At 65.3% G+C, this 18,438-nt stretch overlaps 1 protein-coding gene across 8 annotated transcripts in view; it reads right to left on the bottom strand.

Annotated features, from left to right (window-relative positions):
- The window catches only part of KDM4B (lysine demethylase 4B), a 115,660-nt gene that overhangs the window by 65,447 nt on the left and 31,775 nt on the right, over positions 1-18,438 (bottom strand). For all 8 annotated transcript variants that reach the window (XM_044752007.2, XM_070491769.1, XM_070491770.1 and 5 more), the window contains 4 exons: positions 11,839-12,003; positions 6,583-6,758; positions 5,731-5,845; positions 1,202-1,395 (listed from right to left, as the gene is read on the bottom strand). In XM_044752007.2, the coding sequence (XP_044607942.2) occupies positions 1,202-1,395; positions 5,731-5,845; positions 6,583-6,758; positions 11,839-11,979 (626 nt within the window). In that variant the 5' untranslated portion in view covers positions 11,980-12,003. The remainder of the gene's footprint in view (positions 1-1,201; positions 1,396-5,730; positions 5,846-6,582; positions 6,759-11,838; positions 12,004-18,438) is intronic.

Here is an 18,438-nt window from a genome sequence, read left to right as displayed (position 1 = left end):
CTGGAAGCTGGAGGAGGCTGGACACGCTCCTCCCCTGGGGCCTCCAGGACCCACCCTGCCCTCCCCTGGGTTTTAGCTCAGGGAGGCCATGTCCCACTCTGACCTCCAGGACTCTCAGAGAATAAACACGTGTCATGCGGAGGCGCTCGGCTCGCGGTCGTGTGTCACAGCAGCTCTGGGGAACTCCTGAAGCCCCCAGTTCATTCCCAGGGCTTCCCCATCCCGCCCAGCCTGTCCGAGCGGCCGCTGCCGGAGAGCTGGGAGGGGCTCCTCTCCATCCACATCAGCCGGGGGTCGGGGGGGGCACACAGCTGAGGGCAGGGAGGGGGCCTGGCTCCCCAGCAGGGCCTCCTCTGGCTCCTAGGCCCCCTGAGCCGAGGGCCCCAGGACGTCCCAGTGTCCTACAAGGGGAGGGGTGGCCCTCCCTCCGAGCCTGGGGGCCGGTCTTATGGCTCAGGGGCAGCTCTCAGCTGGACAGCAGGCCCGGGGCGCCTTGGCCGGGGGCTGCCTGGGTCCCCCCTGTGCTGTGTCCCCTGCCCACCCCCACGTACACAGGAGACGGCGCAGCGGCTGAGCCCGCTTCCCCTCCACCCCTCTGAGCCACGATGGGACCTTCTGCAGCAGGTGGACACCGCAAAGCCCCGCTGGGAAGTCTCTGCTGGAAACCCCGAGAACGGTGGGGGCCTGCACAGAGGCGGCTCCAGGGTCCCCAGCAAAGGCTGGGCGAGCGCAGGGTCTCAGCTCAGATTCCAGGACGCAGGGGGCTCACCTGCAGACTCAGAGTGGGGCCAGACACCGAACCCAGATGCCCAGGGGAGGTGCGGGGGGCCCAGCGCTCCAGGCCACCCACCCCACAGCCCGCGGCCCCCGAGAGCCCCCAGCACAACCGCCTTGCCCCTGACTCGGCCGAGTGGCGCTGCAGGGAGCTCAGCCCCCAGCAGAGGCTCTGGGGGGAAGCACGGCTCCAGGGACCAGGAAGCTCGCTTCTGGGGGCATGTGGGCCCTCAACCCCAAACCTGGTGGGGACACTGAGGCTGCCTTGGAAGCCAGCAGGGCCCGGGCCCGCAGGTCTCAAGCTGCCAGAGGCCCCGACCTTTGCCCTCCCCGCCCACCAGCCAGGCCGCAGGCCCAGCCACGTCCCAGGGAGCCACCAGAAGCACCCCCACTGCCCATCCCCAAGCAGCTGCTCCCGGCCACTCACCAGGACTTGGGCTCTCCGAAGTGCAGGTAGTTGATGCTGTAGAGGTCCATGTCCTCCGTGTGCCAGGCGAACGTGGTCTTCCACATGCCAAAGTACAGGTAGGGCGTGTTGACGCCCTCGATGATGGTGCCGCACTCCCGCTCCACCATGTCCAGGATGGTCCGCAGGTTCCCGATGTTCCACTGAGCCACATCCTGCAGGGCGGCCAGCACGCGGTCAGGGGCGGGCCGTCCCCAGGACACCCCGCCCTGGCCAGCCCCAGACGCTGGCAGGAGAACAGGAAGGCCAAGGCTCATGCCCCCGGGCCCTGGGCCACCATGAGTCCTCTTCAGAGGGCCCCGAGCCCACCCACCCTGAGCCCACGCAGTGTCTGAAGCCCACCACGGGCGCCATGCCCCACAGATGCCATCCCTGCCACGCCAGGCAGCCAGGCGGGGCGTCCCTGGATCCCAGGCTGAGCTGCGTGTGACTCGTACACAGCGAAGGCCACAGTCTGGTCGTGAATCGTTAACGTGCCTCAAAGTCAATGACACGCCGAGGGGGCCCAGCCCAGCACCTTCACACGGAGGACACGGGCATGGCCCGCAGAACCAGGCACGAGCCCAGAGTCCCCACCCACCAGACTCCCCTGTTCCTACTGCCACCAGCAGACAAACCCGTCGGGTCATCAGGCTTGTAAAATACGCCTGAATCGACTGCCCGGCCCTGGAGACCCTCGGGGCCTCCTGAGACACGGGCCACCAGCAGCGCCCCTCGAAGCCCAGAGCCACCTGCCCGCCTGCTCTGTCCACGTCACGGGCCCTGGACCTGGTGTGTGGCCTGCAGGAGACGAGCCCTGGCGGGGGCCGAGACCCCAAAGTGGGGGCAGCAACCAGACTCTCATCACAGGGCTGAAAAGGCCCAGGTCAGGGGCACCGGAAACAGGCCACCTCCCTAAAGCGGGGTCCGACTCGCCACACCATCCAGCCCACACGTCCACAGTGTGGCTACGGGGGGACGCAGGGCCTCGCTGAGCCGGGCAGTAACTCATCCTGTGACTGGGCAAGGTCTTTCTCCGCTCTGGGCCTCAGTTTCCCCGCCTGAAGGAGCCTCCCGCACCAGGTCAGACACCACGAACACAGGGCCCTGAAGCCCCAAATCCCTTCCAGAACCTCCAGCGGCCATCGCTCATCGATCTCGGCCTCGGCCCACCGAGCCTGCGCTTGGCCGCGGGGCCCTTCACGGGCCCTCACCACGGCCGGCTGCAGGTGGCACACGGGGGCAAACCCAGAGGCCCTGCCTGGACTAGGTGGCAATTTTTGAATTTTTATTTAAAAACAATAACGTGGGACCCTCATGAGAATGAGAAGACGAGCCACAAACTAGGAGAAAACCTTTACAAGAGACACATCTGATAAAGGACTGGTGCCCAAAATATAGAAAGAACGCTTGAAAATCAACAATAAGAAAGCAAACAACACTTTTAAAAAATGGGCCAAAGATCTGAACAGACGTGTCACCGAGGATGTCAGTAGACGGCAGCTGAGCACATGAAAAGATGCTCCACATCGTGTCACCAGGAAAATGTGTATCAAAGGCACCAGGAGGGACCACTTCACACTCGCCAGGACCGCCGGAAGCAAAAGGCAGAAAATGACAAGCACTGGGGAGGAGTGGCACCACCGGAATGTCACACACGCTAGTGAGAACGTACAGGGTGCAGCGGCCTTGGAAAGAAGCAAGCCAGCAGGTCCGCAAAGCGTTACACGTGGAATTGCCACGCGACCCACAACTCAGCTCGTTGGTCTAGGCGTCTGCACGAGAGAAATGAAAACATGTGTCCACAGCAGCGTGATTCACAATGGCCAGAAGTGGAAACCGCCCAGTGGCTACCAGCTAGGGGAGAGTCCACACACGTGTCCCCCACACGCTGGGACACAATGCGGCCGTGAAGAGGAGCGAGGCCCCGACACAGCCGCATGTGGACGGACCAGCATACACGACACTCAGGGAGAGAAGCAGACACAGAAGGACACACAGCGTGTGACCCCATGGACAGGAAACGTCCAGAGCAGGCCGATCCACAGACAGAGAGTGGGCTCGTGAGGGCCAGGGGCTGGGGAGGGGGTGGGGGTGACAGCTAACGGGTCCCCAGTGGTTTTTTGGGGTGATGGAAATGTAAAATTGACAGTGGTGACAGCCCACAACTCCGTGAATACACTAAAAACTGGTGAATTATACGCCTGAAATGAGGGGAACTGTGTGGTGTCTGAATTATATCTCAATAAGGCTTTAAAAACCAAAAGGGAGACAGTAACTCAGGTGCTCAACAAACAACCCACCCAGCATTAGCTTCCTACAGCTCTATGAGCACGATGGCGGATCACGCAACCAACGGGCGTCTGACTTCACGCGCATCTTCCACGCGAGCACGTGACCTTCGGCTCTGCCGCCCGTCACTGCTGGGCTCCAAGCCCTTCCCAGGAGCCATGACTCATCGACCGGGTGGCAGGGCTGTGGGCGGGGACCCGGCTGGCGGGAGGCCCGGCTGCCACTGACCCGCGAGACCGAGAGCTGCGTCCAAAGTGTGCCCAAGGCAGGAGGGGAGCGAGCAGGGGCTCAGGGCGCACAAGCTGGGGCCAACGCCAGCTCCAGATGGGACCCGGAGAGCACGGCGAGGACAAGGTTCCCAGCCACTGAGCCTCAGTCCCCACCTGAAGGGGAACAGCCTGGACACTGGAAGGACTGAGCGCCACAAACACAAAGGGTGGGGTTCAAAGTGTGGCTCCTGCCCGGGAGTGCAAGGCCGCAGCTGCAGGGGCCCCAGGAAGACGGCTCTCGCCGTGTCCTCAAGGCCCGATGCCACACGTGGGATGCCCACCACTGTCCTGCCCCACGGCTCCCAGAATGACACCAGAGGGGTCGAAGGTCCGGACCTGACCCTGACCCTCGGCTGCCAGGGGACCGCTGCCCTGGTCGCGACCTGACACGGGAGATGGGAGACTGGCCCCTCGCAGAGAGCAGAGAAGCGGGGAGCAGCGGCAGCATCAGGACCATCAGCTGCCACCAAGGAGGCCCAGGGGACACAGCCCACGGGCCCAGTCACCCAGCCTCGGGACCTCGGGTGAGCTGGCTCGTGGTGCCAACACACATGTCCACAACCAAGGCTGCCGACAACCAGGGCGACAGCTCCTGGTCTGCAGGGATAGGCGAGACCCGGATGGGGAGCCGGGGCTGAGGGCGCGGGGACACAGCGGGTGCCCACAGAGGCCTCTGGACCTTTGCCCCAGGGGACGGGGCCTCAGCAAGTGTGCTGACGCTCTGGGGTCGAGGTCAAGTAGACAAGCTCAGGGTCGCAGGGAGAAGCCAGGCCTCCCGCGGTCGCTGAGGACTGCCGCATGCCTGCTGTGCCCTGCTTTCTCGATGGGTAGACTGAGGCCCAGAAAGGAGAAAGCAGGGCCAGGAGCAGGCTGGGCTCCTGAGCTCCTGGGGCGAGGGTGTCCCCCTCGGTTGCTGGGGGCAAGCTTGCTTCGAGCCGGCCTGCTCTTCCAGGTGACAAACGCCCCCACAAAGCTGGGCGACTGGGATGCTGGACGGCGAGGCCTGCAGGGCCCCCGCGGCAGCCAGGTTTTCCCAACACACTTGGGGAGCACAAGCCACCGCTGGTTCTCGCGGCTCCCCTCCCAGGCGCCCAGAGGGCCCGACCCTTCACACGAGGGGCTTCGTTCCCAGGGCCCAGCAGCTCTGCCAGGAGCACGGCTGAGTGGACCAAGGGGGTGTTCCGGCATGAGGTGACCTTAGGTGGGGCTATGGGGGAGGGGAGGGGCCGGATTTCAGGCCAGGGCAGAGCATACCCAGGAGGGAGGGAGGCTGGCAGCTCCGAAGTTCACCTCAGCGGATGCACCCCAGGGACCTCAGACACCCATAAATATTAATTAACTCCCCCCAAAAAAACCCAGGTCCCACTCAAACCCCCTGCCTGACCCCAGCACCTCTCTGGGATCCGTGTCCAGGCTCAGCCAGCGTCTGGGTGACGCCCCAGGTGGCCCTGAAGACAGAGGAGCAGAGGCCCTGCCGTCGCCCGGGTGTCCTTGCACGGGGACTAGATGGGTAAACCCCCGGCAGCCTGGCCGGCCGAGAACTCAGGGCCCCCAGGTGTGCAGGAAGATGGGGTGACAGTAACTTGAGAAGAAAAGTCCTCGGAAAACCGAGAACCGAGAGAGGCCCCGGGAGCAGGAGCAAGAGGCCCGGAGCCGCCCTTCCAAGGCCGCGGGCGACGGGGCTGCCGGCTCAGGGAGGGCAGGCGCCAGCCTCGGGCAGGAAGGATGCTGCAGCTCAGAGACCACAGGACCCCCTCTGTTCGCCCTAAGACCTGGTGCACGGCTGTCACCAGAGCCCAGACAGCACACCCGGCCGGGCTGTGGGCGTCACGTCCCTTCCATTTTCAGGAGGAGGTCCCCAGCACCCCTCCCCCTCTGCCCCTCCCCAGGGAACCGCGCCCCCCTCTTCCCCAGCACCTCCCGGCCCGGCCGCCGAGACCCGGTACTCACGTCGTCATACAGAGAGCCGCTGATGTCGGCGCCGTAGATGGGCGAGACGAAGGTGAGGTTCTTCCAGTACTTGCGCTCCAGGTCGTCGAAGTCCTGATGCCGTGGGGTGCAGTACCTGGGCAGGCGGCACGCGGAAGGGACAGCGCTCAGGCCACCGCCGGCCCGCAGCCGGAGAGCACGGCGGTGTCCAGTTGGAGAGGGGCATTGACTCTGGGGTGAGCGTGTAAGGATGGGGTCAGGGCCTGGAGACAAGCCACGTGTCCCCTCTAGTCAGCTGCCCGGGTCCCACGCCAGGGACAGCGGGCGCAGGGGGAGGGACGCAGACCCTGACAGTTCTCTGCAAACACCGGGAGCACTGCCGGGCCGGGACAGCTGTGAGAGGCAGATGAGGGACGCAAGGGGCCGTCCTCCAGCAGAGACTGTGGGAGGCGGGGCAGCAAAGCAGGGAGTGAGAGGGGGGCCGTGTGCCCGAGAGCTCACAGGTGCGTGCATGAGCGTGCCCGCGTAGGAAGGCACCCCAGGACCAGGGACAGGGGGAGCCCCGAGGACAGGGGGAGCCCCGAGGGCCGTCCGTGCTGAGGGCAGTGAGGGGGGACGGCATGGCCCGGGCACATAAGGGTCTGGGTTTCACCCTCTGAGAACTGGGGCCTCCGGGCGCCCCCAGCGCCCACAGACCAGGCAAGATGTGCTTTGTGAGGACTGCGTGCACCCCACTGTCCCCCACTCTCCTGCCCCACGGGGCCCCAGGGGACAGTGTCTTGCAGAGCTGGGGGCCACCAAGGGCCCCACAGGCCTTCGAGGGGTTGGGGGGTTGAGGCTTGGGGGCCCCACACCTGCCCAGGCGGCACGTACTTCTCGCTGTTGGCCAGGCGGCGGTACTCCCCGACGGTCATGGCCTTCTTCTGGATGTTGTACTGCGTGAAGAGGCCCGACTGGCCGGTCACCACCTGCTGGATGGGGGCCGGGATGACCACATCGTCAATGTCGTCGTATGTCTGCCGCGGCTTCCACTCCTTCGGGGGGATGATCTGCGAGACCAAGACGGGGGTCAGGGCGCCTCCAGGCAGCACGGCGCTCAGGGCCAGGTGGGGGTGGGGCAGAATGCGCTGTCCTCTCCTGGGAGCCCAGGGCCAGGCCCGGGCGCCACCTGCGGGGCAGAGTGGTGCCTCTGGCCCTCCACCCCTGCTCTGGTTCCATCCACCCCTGCACCATCACAGAGCGAGCGACCGCGTGGGGTGGGCGTACGCAACGCTGCCCGGGGCTGGGACACCCGCCCTGGAACGCTGGCCTTGTCGCAGGGCTCGATTGCGGTGCCCTCTGGTGTGGATGACAGTGCTATGGCCCAGCTCAGGCCCACGCGGACAGGGCCAGGAGCAGAGCCGAGAAGGGACAGGCGACGCTCATTCCAGGACCCTCATCTCACTCACGCCTACTGGGGGCGGGTCGCAGCTCCAGGTGCCGGGAGACGGCGGAAAACAATGGTCATGGCCCGGGCGGGACTCACACTCTGCCGGAGACGGCAGGTGACAGGTTCTGATTACAGGTGAGGGAGGTCACAGGTGTAGGGACTGAGAATAAAAGATGGAGAAGGGCTGAGGGAGACGGCCAGAGCAGGAGGCCTCGGGGAGGGTGACGGCTCTCAGGGGAGGCGCCCTGAGCAGGTCACCTCTGAGCAAAGGCTATGTCACGACACCCCCCTAGCAGGCAGCAGCTCTGCCCCTGCCCACCCTCTCCAGGAGGGGACACTGAGGGCAGGCAGAAAGGGCTTGACGTCCCCCACCCGGGCAGGAGGGGCGCTGGGCCGGGACACCTGTGCCCCAGGCCAGCAGGGAGCACGGCCCTCACAGAGACATGCTGAGCTGGCTCAGGCTCAGGAGTCCCCTCCCGGCCCCTCCACCCTCCTCGTCTCCTGTCCTTTGGGCAGGGCTGACCTCGGGCCTGGCCGCGGGCCCCCTGGGCACCGGGCACACTTCTGTGCAGGAACCCCCACAGCCAGCATGGGCTGGTCCCTCCCTGTCCTGGGTGGGGGTCTCGAGCCCCAAATGTCCTTCCAGGGTGCCCAGCGGCTGTGGGACAGACAGCCACCCATTCTCAGGGCATCGGCCACGGACTCGGGGAGGCTGAACCCCGCCCTGCTCAGGCCGAGAGGACCACCGTGCAGATGCCGGAGTTCCGACGGCTTCCAGAGCAGCTGACGCCCACTTATCACCCCCAGGGACCCGCCACCACGTCAGTGGGAGACAGCGCGCTGCACAACAAACCACTTGTTCTCTGGCCGCCTGTTAACGAGAACAGCGCTGCGCCTGTCAGCACTGCATGGCTCCCCACCGAGTGCACACGCGTGCCCACCGCAACGGCGGAAGCCGCGATTCTCACAATGGCGGGCCTGCCCCAGGGGCCACGGGGCCACGTCTGGGGACGTCTGCGGGTGTCACACTGGGGGAGCTGCTGCATCGAGTGGGTGGGGCCGGGGATGCTGCTCAGCCCCCCACAGCACCCAGGACGGCCCCCCAGAGGTGAGCCGGCGCCCATGTCAGCCATGCCGAGGGGGTCTCCAATCTAGAGCTAAACTGGACAAGCCACCTTCTGATGACGCGCCTGTCCCGTCAAGCCTCTTTCTGGGGGCGTCTCTCCTCCCCCGTCTGTGTCAACTGCAGCTGCAACGTGACAAGGCGCCCAAGATGCTGCGTCTGGTGTGAGGCCACATGACCACAGAGGGCACTGGGAGCAGCCTGCCGGCCGACCATTTGCTTAGGCTTCAAGTAAAAAGCCCGAAGAGTCAGGTGATAAATGAAAACACGCAAAAATGAAAAAACAAACGGCTGTGCGCTGGGATGCGCAACATTCTCTAGGGGAAATTCTGTGAGTAGGGACCGCAAACCCGATCGGCTCAAGGACGGCAGGTGCCGCCACCTCTTCTGGGACGGCCTGTACCCTCCACAGGACAGCCAGGACGGGGACAGAGCCCGTCTGCCCGGGGTTCGGCCACGGCGGCGCCAGCAGAGGCCCATCCACGGCCCCAGAGGGCGGGGAGAAGAAAAGCCAGCCCACCCAAGTCCCCAATCACAGACGCCGCGCTCACTGGATGGCCGCCAGAGGCCACGGGAGGCCAGGGCAGCCTAGTATGCACACGCGCAACCACGCTCAGGCTCTGAAAAGGCCACGTGAGCCCAGGGCCACTTCCGGCTGCTCTGGAACCGGAAGCCTCTGGAGAAGCCCGTGGGTGGCAGCGAGGGACCACGGCCCGCACCCTGACATGTCCCACGACCAGGACCTGCAAGGAGGCTCTGCAGGCGAGAACATCTAAAGGATGCCACCGAAGGACCCAGAGCACCCCGCCCGCCGCCCGCCCACCTGGCGGCCCCTCCCCCAAAGCTCCTGGGGGCGAGCCTCGGCCAGCTGGGAGGGAGAGCAAGGCCACACACCACGTGAAGGGGGGACGCCGGGTGGGCGGCTCAGGCTCGAGTCTCGCAGCAAAGCTGGGGGAGTCTGTGCACTGGGGGCCGAAGGCATGGGGGACCTGCAGTGGGCAGGAGCGAGGGGCCAGCGACTGCCCCCAACTGCCTGGTCCCAGCGCCATCCTGAGCGGGGCAGACCTGGCGGCTGGGAGGAGCCGGCACAGCCTGGCTGCAGGGACCGACTGAGGGGAGCGCCGGAAAGGGCCCAAGGCACCCTGTCCCCCAACGCCACACCCGCCCCTGCCTGTTCCCTCCTGCCCCGGCGCTTCCTGAGCAGCCAGAGGACGCCCAGCCCTGCTCCCCAGGGGGCAGGGACCCCTGAGCACACACAGAGTGGTGAGGAACCTGACAGCCCCCGACAGCCGCCGTGTGGGCCCCGCACCCGGGCCGCTCCAGCTCCAGGCCCTGCTCTGGCTGTGCCTGCTGAGCGCCCACCCCCACCCAGCTCCACCAGGGCCTTAAGGGCACCAAGCACAGCTCTGACGAAGGAAAGGAGCCCCCGGCACACGCACACACAAGGGTGGTCAAGGCTGATGAGACCAGGGTCCACAGAGCTCGCTCAGGCCACAGGACCCGGGTTCCCTCTCCCGGAGGCTGGCAGCCCCGAGAGCCGAGGGCCCCGTCCGAGTGGAGTGGGGGTGCCCAGAGCCGGGGCTCATGTGTCCCTGGGTCCATCTGTCCCCACGGAGCGGAGGGAGGCCGCGCAGGGACCACAGGCAGCGGTACACGTGCTGTGAGGCGGGAGCACGAGTGTGAGCATGGGCGTGTGCGCGTGACTGCCGCCCGCAGGCTCTCTCGGCAGCTGTGGGGAGCGCCTCCCCACCCCTCGGTCCCACAGCGGCCCTGCGTCTGTCCCGCTGCCCTGCCCCTCAGCCGGCTTCAGAGAGGACACTCGGCCCAAGGGCGAGCGCCAGCCGAGAGAACGAACACAGTCCAGAAGAGCAAGGAGCCAAGGGCAGAGGGAAGCCCACCCGGAAAACGCCCGTCCACACGGCTTCCCGTCGAGCCATGTCAGCTGGGGAACCGCCCCCCTGGACTCAAAGGCTTGAAGCTCAGAGGAGCCGGGAGAAGGAGCTGGTGAAGGTGGAGACATGGCAGAGAGGACCAGGCCCCAGAAGGCTGGCCCGGAACACAGAGCTGACGGGGCAGACGCGAAGGTGCCCCCGGCAGGGCCATCTGAGACACTGACTTGTACCACCTTCTGGGCAGAAAGGACGACCTGGATGGAGAGGAGGTGGGCACTGCATCCAGGACAAGGGGACGGAGCCCAAGGAGAAGGTAGGCCCGAGCTGCGCTCACAGCCAGGACTCGCAGGCCTCACTCAGTCTCCCCACAACCAGCGAGCCGCCGAAGTGTGGCCTGACCGGACACCAGCCGATGGGCCAGCGGGCAGAGAGGCCCCCACGGACCCTCAGAAGCCGCAGGGCCCCCGGGCTGCCAGGGCCTTCCCGGAGACGCCCAACCTCAGCCGCGCACGTCGGGCTGTTCACAGGGAGGACTGGAGCCAAAATGACAGCGGCGGCCGCGGCTCCCGGCCCAGATGACTTGTCCTGCTGTGTCCGTGTCCTCACGATGCACAGGGGACAAAACTCAAGGGGGGCAAGGAGGACACTGCAGTCCCTCCCTTCGCGTCCCCTGAGGCCAGGGCGGCAATGCAGCCAGGAGGGGAAGGACAGAGAAGCAGGACGAGCCACACCCGCGGGGGCAGGCGGGGCCCCTCTCACTGCCCAGCCCACGGGGCAGACACCGCTGCCAGACCGGCCTGCCACCTGCTGTCGTGCAGCCCGCCAGCGAAGTAAGCGGTTGGGGGAAAATCACAAAGAAGGACATTTCAGGATGACTAAAATTTCTGTGAGATTCATGAACACAATTCCGTGGCGCGAGCGCGCCCTGGTCACAGCTGTCACGGCGGCGGAGCTGAGGGAGGTGACAGAGACAGTCGGGCCTGGGAAGCCGAAGACGTTTCCTGTCCGGTTCCTTGGGGCGAAGGTCTGCAGGGCCCGGGCTAAGGAACAGAGGACTTGCGATCAAGATGAAGTGACAGTCACACAGGAAGCAACCAGAAGAGCCCGGAACAGCCAGACTGTGAATCTTCCGGAAGACAGCTGAGCAACGCCCCACACACGGGGTCAGGGACCCACAGCCCCGCCTTCAGAGCGTAGGCGGCCGTTTATGTTAAAAACGACACAGGGCCCGCTTGTCTGTCCCCACACACGTGTGGACACGTATGTGCAGACCACGCCAGGGAAACAGACAGGAAATTGGCCAGGATGCTCCACAGAGAGGAGCAGGGAGAGGGGGCAGCAGAGGGGGCACTCCGCGTCACTCTGCCCTGCGGGCACCTGAATCTGCGTCACACGCACATCATGGTCTCAAAACGACCACTGTTTATGGGGAGACGCTGACGCTCTCTCCCCCAGGCGGGTGACGCGTCCCCACGCTGCGCTCACTGTCGCCTGTGGGCCCGGCGGGCCAGCTCCTGCAGGGACCGGGCAGGCGAGTCACTGCTGAACTCGGGGCCCAGCGCCTGGCACAGCGGAGACTCCATCACGTCTGTGGATAACGGCGGCTCAATGAACTGACTAGCGGGGGACGCGCAGCCTTCAGACACGGCCACGCTGGGCCCGGCCCGGAGCCAGGACGCACCCACCTTGGCCAGGCCCGCCCGGTGGGCTCCCTGGGACTCGATGTAGGCCACGTATTTGTTGAAGTCCTTGAACTCCTCCATGGTCGGGCGGAACGTCATGATCTTGCAGCTGGGGTTCTGGGCCCCGTGGTCCTCAGACCCCATGGCTGCAGCTCAGAGACGCCACACCTGCGAGGGGAGACAAGAGAGCGTGAGTGCGTCAGCCCGTCACCGCGCGGCCCTCGTCCCCACAATGTGCTGGGCAGCCCACGGCCTCCGGACACCAAGGCTGCGGGCCGTGGCTGCGCTGGGGCAAGGGGAGGGCTGAGCCCCCTCGTCACTGGGCCTGGCACAAGAGACGCACGACTTCAGCTAATCAAAAGCAGAAGCGCCCAGTCCTGAAGCCAGTGCGACACGGCAGTCAGCGTCACACAGGGCCTTGGAAGCAAGCGCCTCCCCCCGGCCAGCGAGGTCCACCAGCATCAGCTCCGATCATGCATCCAGCTCGAGCTGGACCCTGCGGGACAGCAGCACCAGCGGGTCTGAAGGCGAGTGAGACAGGGTGGGAGGCCACCTTTCACGGTGTGAACTCAAGAGCAGGGACCCCACCCCAGAGGGGGCCCCCTGAGCAGTGGGTGTCCCGCCAGCCCCGGCCCGGATGCTGCAGGCAGAGCCCAGGCCCATGGGCCACAGGCAGCCCGGGGCGGCGAGTGGACCAGATCAAGGCCCAGCCAGCATGGCTGGTTTGCAGACCAGAAACGCCCCCAGGCCGGATGTTGGGCGCAGAGGGGACAGTACGGCCGACAGAGGACACAGGATCGGGGCTCCCCGTGGGGCAGAGGCGCTCCTGGAGCTGCCCACTCCGTCCCGGGCGTGCAGGGGAGCCAGCGGGGGAGTGGGTGGCCCACCCCAAGCAGGGGCAGCGGGTGACAGACTCTGGGGCAGGGTCACTGCTGGCAGGTTAAATTCTCCAAATCAGGGCAGAAGGACCAGACCCCCCCCAGGACCTGGGCAAGCTCAGAACCTCAGCGAACAGAGAACCGAGGACGAGGAGGACGCAGCCGGGCACAGCGAGAAGGCAGAAGCCCCCAGGCCTCCAGGCCCTTCTGCGTCACCGAGGCACTGCCCCGGGCGGACACTAGAGGGCAGCACGCACCCAGGAATCGTGCTGAGGCCGCAGCTCCCGGGCTGTCGGAGGCCCTGCCCGAGACCCGACCCGTCCCCACCTGGGCCATGACGGCGCGCTGACATCACGCTCCCACTGGACTGTGGGTGAGGGTGCCCGGCCTTCCGCCCCGTGTGCACAGCGCATCTCGAGGCTTCTCCTCGCGGGAGGCACAAAGCTGGGGTGTGCACAGCAGGCTGTGAGGGCCGAGACGGGGGCTCTGGCCGGACGGCAGGGACGCACCATAGAACGCGGCTGTCACAAGCCCTCTGGAGCAGCGGGCACCGGGGCCCTGACCAGCCCAGGACTGACCCCCACGCCAGCCCAGCCTAGGCCCCTTGCCCACGGCCAGGGCACGGGAACTAAACCTCTAACCGCCACCCCACCTGAGTCCCCAGCCCAGCGGCCCGTTCCCCTCCAGCCCAGACCCAGCCAAGGGGGCTCCCACAGGACCCCGTGGCACAGCAGCCCACAGGACAGCATGTCTGTCCAGGGTGCTCACAGCCTGGGTGCAGACTAGACCCCGCCGCTCTGGGAACACCACCAGCATCGTTGTGGAGCCGCACTGGGCTGCGGCTGTGGAGGGGCCGGGACCTCGGAGCAGACGGGAGAACAAGCTGCGGTGGCCGCTCAGGAGCCTTCCTCGCACTCTCACCACCCAGCCCCCACTCCTGTCTCTCCACCTCGCCCCTGTGTTCCCGCACCCCTGGGGGCTCGTGGCCCCTGAGGCCAAGAGCAGTGGCTCCCAAGGGTCCCGCGGGGACCAGCGACCTGGGTCCCCGGAGGGGAGCCTGTCCTCTGCAGTGGCTGCCTCCTGCCTGGCACCGGCGGTGGGAGACGGCACCATGGGGCACACCCACCTGCTCCGCAAGACCAGCTTGTTCTGGGCAGCCCCAGGGCCCCTCACAGGCTCCCACACGTCGAAAGCTCGACACAGGATGAGCTCTCCATCGGGGAGGGGACAGCAGACGACAGACAGCAGGGGGAGATTCTGCGCGCGCCGGCCGAGGGCTCCACCCCCACCGCCACCGTCATCCAGACTCAGCTCGCGGGCTGTGTCATTATTTTTTCAGTCTTATTTGTGCCTTTTGAAATGAAGGTTTTGAGTAAGTAAATACAAAGGAGAAAATTAAAATGTTTTATAATCCCAACACTCACGCTTTTTGAAGGCAGGGAAAGAAAATTTCATGTACGTGCTCAAGAAATAAGAGAAATCTGACTGAATCCCTGAGCCAACCTTCTGGTTCTGGAGACGGGGGGAGGAACAGCAAGAGCCGCCCTGAGGGAACTCGCAGAAGAGTCCAGAAAGAGCAATGCACTCTTTACAAGATGGCGCCACGCCACAGACGCGGGCTCTTACAGCTCCACGGTGACAAGACCAACAGCGACCAAAAAGCACACAAAGGGCTGGAAAAGATACTGCTCCAAATAAGACAGACAAATGGCCCAGGAGGACATGAAAAGATGGCCACGTTTGTCATCAGGAAACGCAAATCAAAGCCAGCGAGACAGCCCTCATGCCACTGGGACGGCCACGATGGAAGAGACGGACAAGGACAAGTGTTGGCGAGGACGTGGAGAAGTCGGCACCCTCCTGGGCTGCTGGTGGGACTAGAAAGCGGTGCAGCCACTGTGGAAACAGGCTGGCGGGTCCTCAGAAAGGGAAACAGACAATTATCTGACCCACAGTTCCACTCCTGGGGGTCCAGCCAAGAGAAAGGAAAACACACCTCCCCACGAAAACTCGCAGAAACGTTCACAGCACAGGATTCACAAAAGTCGAAAGTGAGAACAACTTAAATGTCCGTTGATGGATGATGGATCCACACGTGTGTCCATCCACACGCTGGAATATTACGCAGCCGTGAAGAAGAGCAAGGCCCCAACACAGCTGCATGTGGACAGACCTGCACACACGACGCTCGGGGAGAGAAGCAGACACAGAAGGACACACGGTGCACCCCAGGCTGAGAGGTCTCTATGTGGTGATGGAAATGTTCTCAAATCGATCCTGGTGACGGCTGCACAACTCTGTGAACACACTAAAAGCCGTGGAACTGCACGCATCAAGTGGGTGAACTAGACGTGAAGCACATCTCAATAAAGCCGTTACCCCCCAAAATAAGAGAGAGCTGGGGGAGGGGAGAAGGAAAGAGCAAGGTCCTGCCGTTGCCCAAGAGAAAGTGGGGCTCTTCTCCACTGACAGACGAGGGAGACGTCACGACCTGTGCGACAAAGAAGAGAGACATTCTGGGGACAAGTGGGAAAAGGGCTGGATGTCAGATGACACTAGGAAAGGTGGGCAAGTCTTAAAAGCACCCCTTAGGACATTGCTGAGTTACGTAGGGAGGGGCGGCATCACGCCCGCAGTGTACTCTAAGACGCTTTGGCAAAAAAACACCTGCGTGCGGGGACGCAGCGAGAGCAACGGTGCAAACGTCCCTGTCTACCCGACGGCCCCCTCCACCAGGCCTTCCATCACCCTCTGCACCCGCCAGGCACGCCCTTTGCTGGGACCCTCCTCCCCGGCTCCTGCCCACAGGGCAGCAGCACAGGGCCAGGCTGGGGCGAAGGAGGCACAGGCTCAGGCCACCAGCAGGTCCCCGTGGCGTGGAGAGTCCCCAGGCCCCGCTCTGCCCGCCCGCAGCCCACTGGCCCGCCTCGGGGGCGTGGGTGCCAGGATCCCCTCTGCTGAGCAAACGCCGGGCCGGCTGGGGGCCAGGCAGGGCTCTGGTGCTGGAGCCAGAAAGGGCCCCGTCGGGGACGCACACAATGTCACAGAGCGCAGAGCGAGAGCTGCGAGAGAGACGGAGTCCACGTGCACAGGGAGCGCCGGTGGCCGTGGGCTGTTAGTTGAACTCTAACATCCAACACGAAGGGGGTGCGATCCACACAGAAGCTGGAGGTGGGAGAAAATTCTGCAGAGGGAAGGACCACCCTGGCAAAGCCGGGAACAAGCAGCGAGCACAGCGAGGCGGAAGGGGGTCGGCGAGTAGAGAGGGCCAGCTCGCGGCATGTGCCGTGCCAGATTTGCTGGGAGCGCTGGGTCGTTGAAAGCCAGGAGACAGGTCCCAGCTGCACTGGGAGAAACCCTCCGGCTGTGGGAGGTGACCGTATAAATACGCAGGGCTGGCCCGGCCGGTCACCTCGCCCCAGCTGATGGCGCCCTGACAGTCTACATGGTTTTAGACCGGGGGCCCGGGTCTCGCTGTGGCCTGGGCCTCGCAGGTTCTGCAGGCGGGCCTGGCTGCGGAGGGCCAAGTGGCAGCTGGGGTACAAGGGGGGAGCGAGGGGGACAGTGGTGGTGGTGAGAAGTGGGGGGCTCTGGATGTGTTCCCAGGGCAGAAGAGGGTGAGGAAGCAGGAGCCGAGACCCCTCGGGCTCTGTCTGAGCAGCCTCTTTAGGGAAGGTCACAGCCCTGCTGCCCATGGGGGACGGGCAGGCGGGACAGGCCAGTGTGGACGAGACTGTGGGCGACAGTGTAATGTCCCCCGACATCCCTGTCCCCATCCCCGGGAGCCAGCTCTGTGCTCCCGTCCATGGCAAAGGGAGGGTTTGCAGGTAGATTAAGTCAAGGACCCAAGACAGAGGTGACCCTGGATTCTTGGGGAGTCCGGTGTCATCACAGGGTCCATGCAGGAGGGAGGCAGGAGGGTCAGAGAGAGAGGGGGACACGGCGGAAGCAGAGGCTGGAGTGAATCGAGGAAGGGGCCCCGAGCCAAGGACAGCAAGCGGCTCCTCGACGCTGGAAAAAATGAAGATTCGTTCTTCCCGGGAGCCTCCAGAAGGAGCCGGCCCTGACCACACCTGGACTTCCGTCCCACAGACTTGCCTGACCTCTGACACCCAGATCAGAGCGCAGACACGGGCTGTCTCAGTCCCTGCATTTCTGGTCGCCTGTGACGGCAGCTGTGGGAACCACGGAGACCCAGAGAGAATCTGAGCTCTGGGCGTTGGACGCACGTGGCCCCCGAGCCCCGCGGAGACTCCCCCGGCTGTGGAACTGGGCCCGCACGACGGCATCCGGGCCTCATCTGCCGGCCGTTCAATCCAGGCGCCGCCCCGTCCACCCCGGCTGCCCCCGGCCCCGTGCCAGCCCTGCCAGCTGCACAGAGGGGGCGACACCCTGAGCCCCACCAGCGGGGGCGGCTGCTGGGTTTCTCCTGCAGCAGAACAGGCAGCCTCCAGGGACCCTGGGCGGGACCCTTGGTGGGACCCTGGTGGGAGGCAGCTCACCCTAGCCAGCCCTCAACACCTCTCGCAGCCAAGAAATGGCCCCTTTCTGCTCGCTTCTCCTTCCGAGGCCGAGAGCAGCCCTGAGTACGCGCTGAGACCCGCCGGCTGCCGCGCTCTAATGGACGGATCATACGGCGTGTGAATTACATCTCAATAAAGTTCCTGAAAAAAAGCCGTTCGTCGGGACCCTGCAGCCTGACCATCCAGTGTGTGGGGGCAGGGCTGTGCTGGCGGCTCCTCCTCACACCTGGGAGGGGACGAGCATCCTCGGCCCAGAGACGGCGACAATGGTGACAGTGGGCAGGGCTGACCAGGCCAGCCCTCGGGTCTGAGTGCTCTCCGGGTCACGGTCGCCCTGGCCCAGGGCCACCCTCCTGGGCTGCTGCACTGTGCTGGCACCACCCATCGTCTTCCACTCGGGGACTCGGGGCTGGGCCAGAGGTAGGGACACTAGCCGACCCCGAAGAGGCCTCCACCCACACGGGGGCTCCACCCCCAACAACAGCCGCCCCCAGGAGCAGGGCTCTCCCCAGGAGCCCGACAGAGGGAGGGTGAGAAACACCCCAAGGGGTGGGCCTCCCCACACCAGGTGACGGCCCTGGGGCCCGCACGCGCCCTGCCATCCTCCCAACTGTCTGAGAACAGAGTTCAGAAATGAGGTAACCAACCGGACGCCCTTTCCCTGACAGTCAGCCTGGTCCTTCTCACCCGTCGGGCCCGGGGCCTGACGAGGGTTTACGGGGCCCGAAGGTGGACGTTTCCAGAAGGCGAACGGGCAGAATCTGCAACCTGGAGGTTTTGACAAGAACCAGCACTCCCTCTGCTGGAAAGGACGTCCTCTGACACAGAACCTCGTGACAAAGCTTAACCGTGAGGGGCACCCCATGTGGGAGGAGCATGACGGCTCTGTGAGCACCAGTCCGGGGGTCCCGGGAGACGCTGGTCCTTCTGGGCGGGCCGTCCCCTGCCCCAAGGGGGCATCTCCCCCACGGCTCCCTCCACCTGCTCCCGGTGTCCCCGCCCCCACAGGCACGGCCATCAGGGAGTGCCCAGACCCCACCGTGACTCCCAGACAGCGGGGCCCAGCTCCACATCGCGCGGCCCCGGCCACCAGAGCACAGTTCCCAGCAGTCTGAAGGCAGAGGGGCCCTGAGCGGGTCAGGCCCGGGAGCAGCCGGCTGTCCTCACGAGGCCTCCGACAACCCACCACGGGGGTGCTGGGA

This window comes from Equus asinus, chromosome 20 (genome assembly GCF_041296235.1).
Source record: "Equus asinus isolate D_3611 breed Donkey chromosome 20, EquAss-T2T_v2, whole genome shotgun sequence".
In the NCBI taxonomy this organism is placed as follows: Eukaryota; Metazoa; Chordata; class Mammalia; order Perissodactyla; family Equidae; genus Equus; species Equus asinus.
Note: the sequence above shows the minus strand (reverse complement) of the source record. Positions and strands in the feature narration are given on the sequence as shown.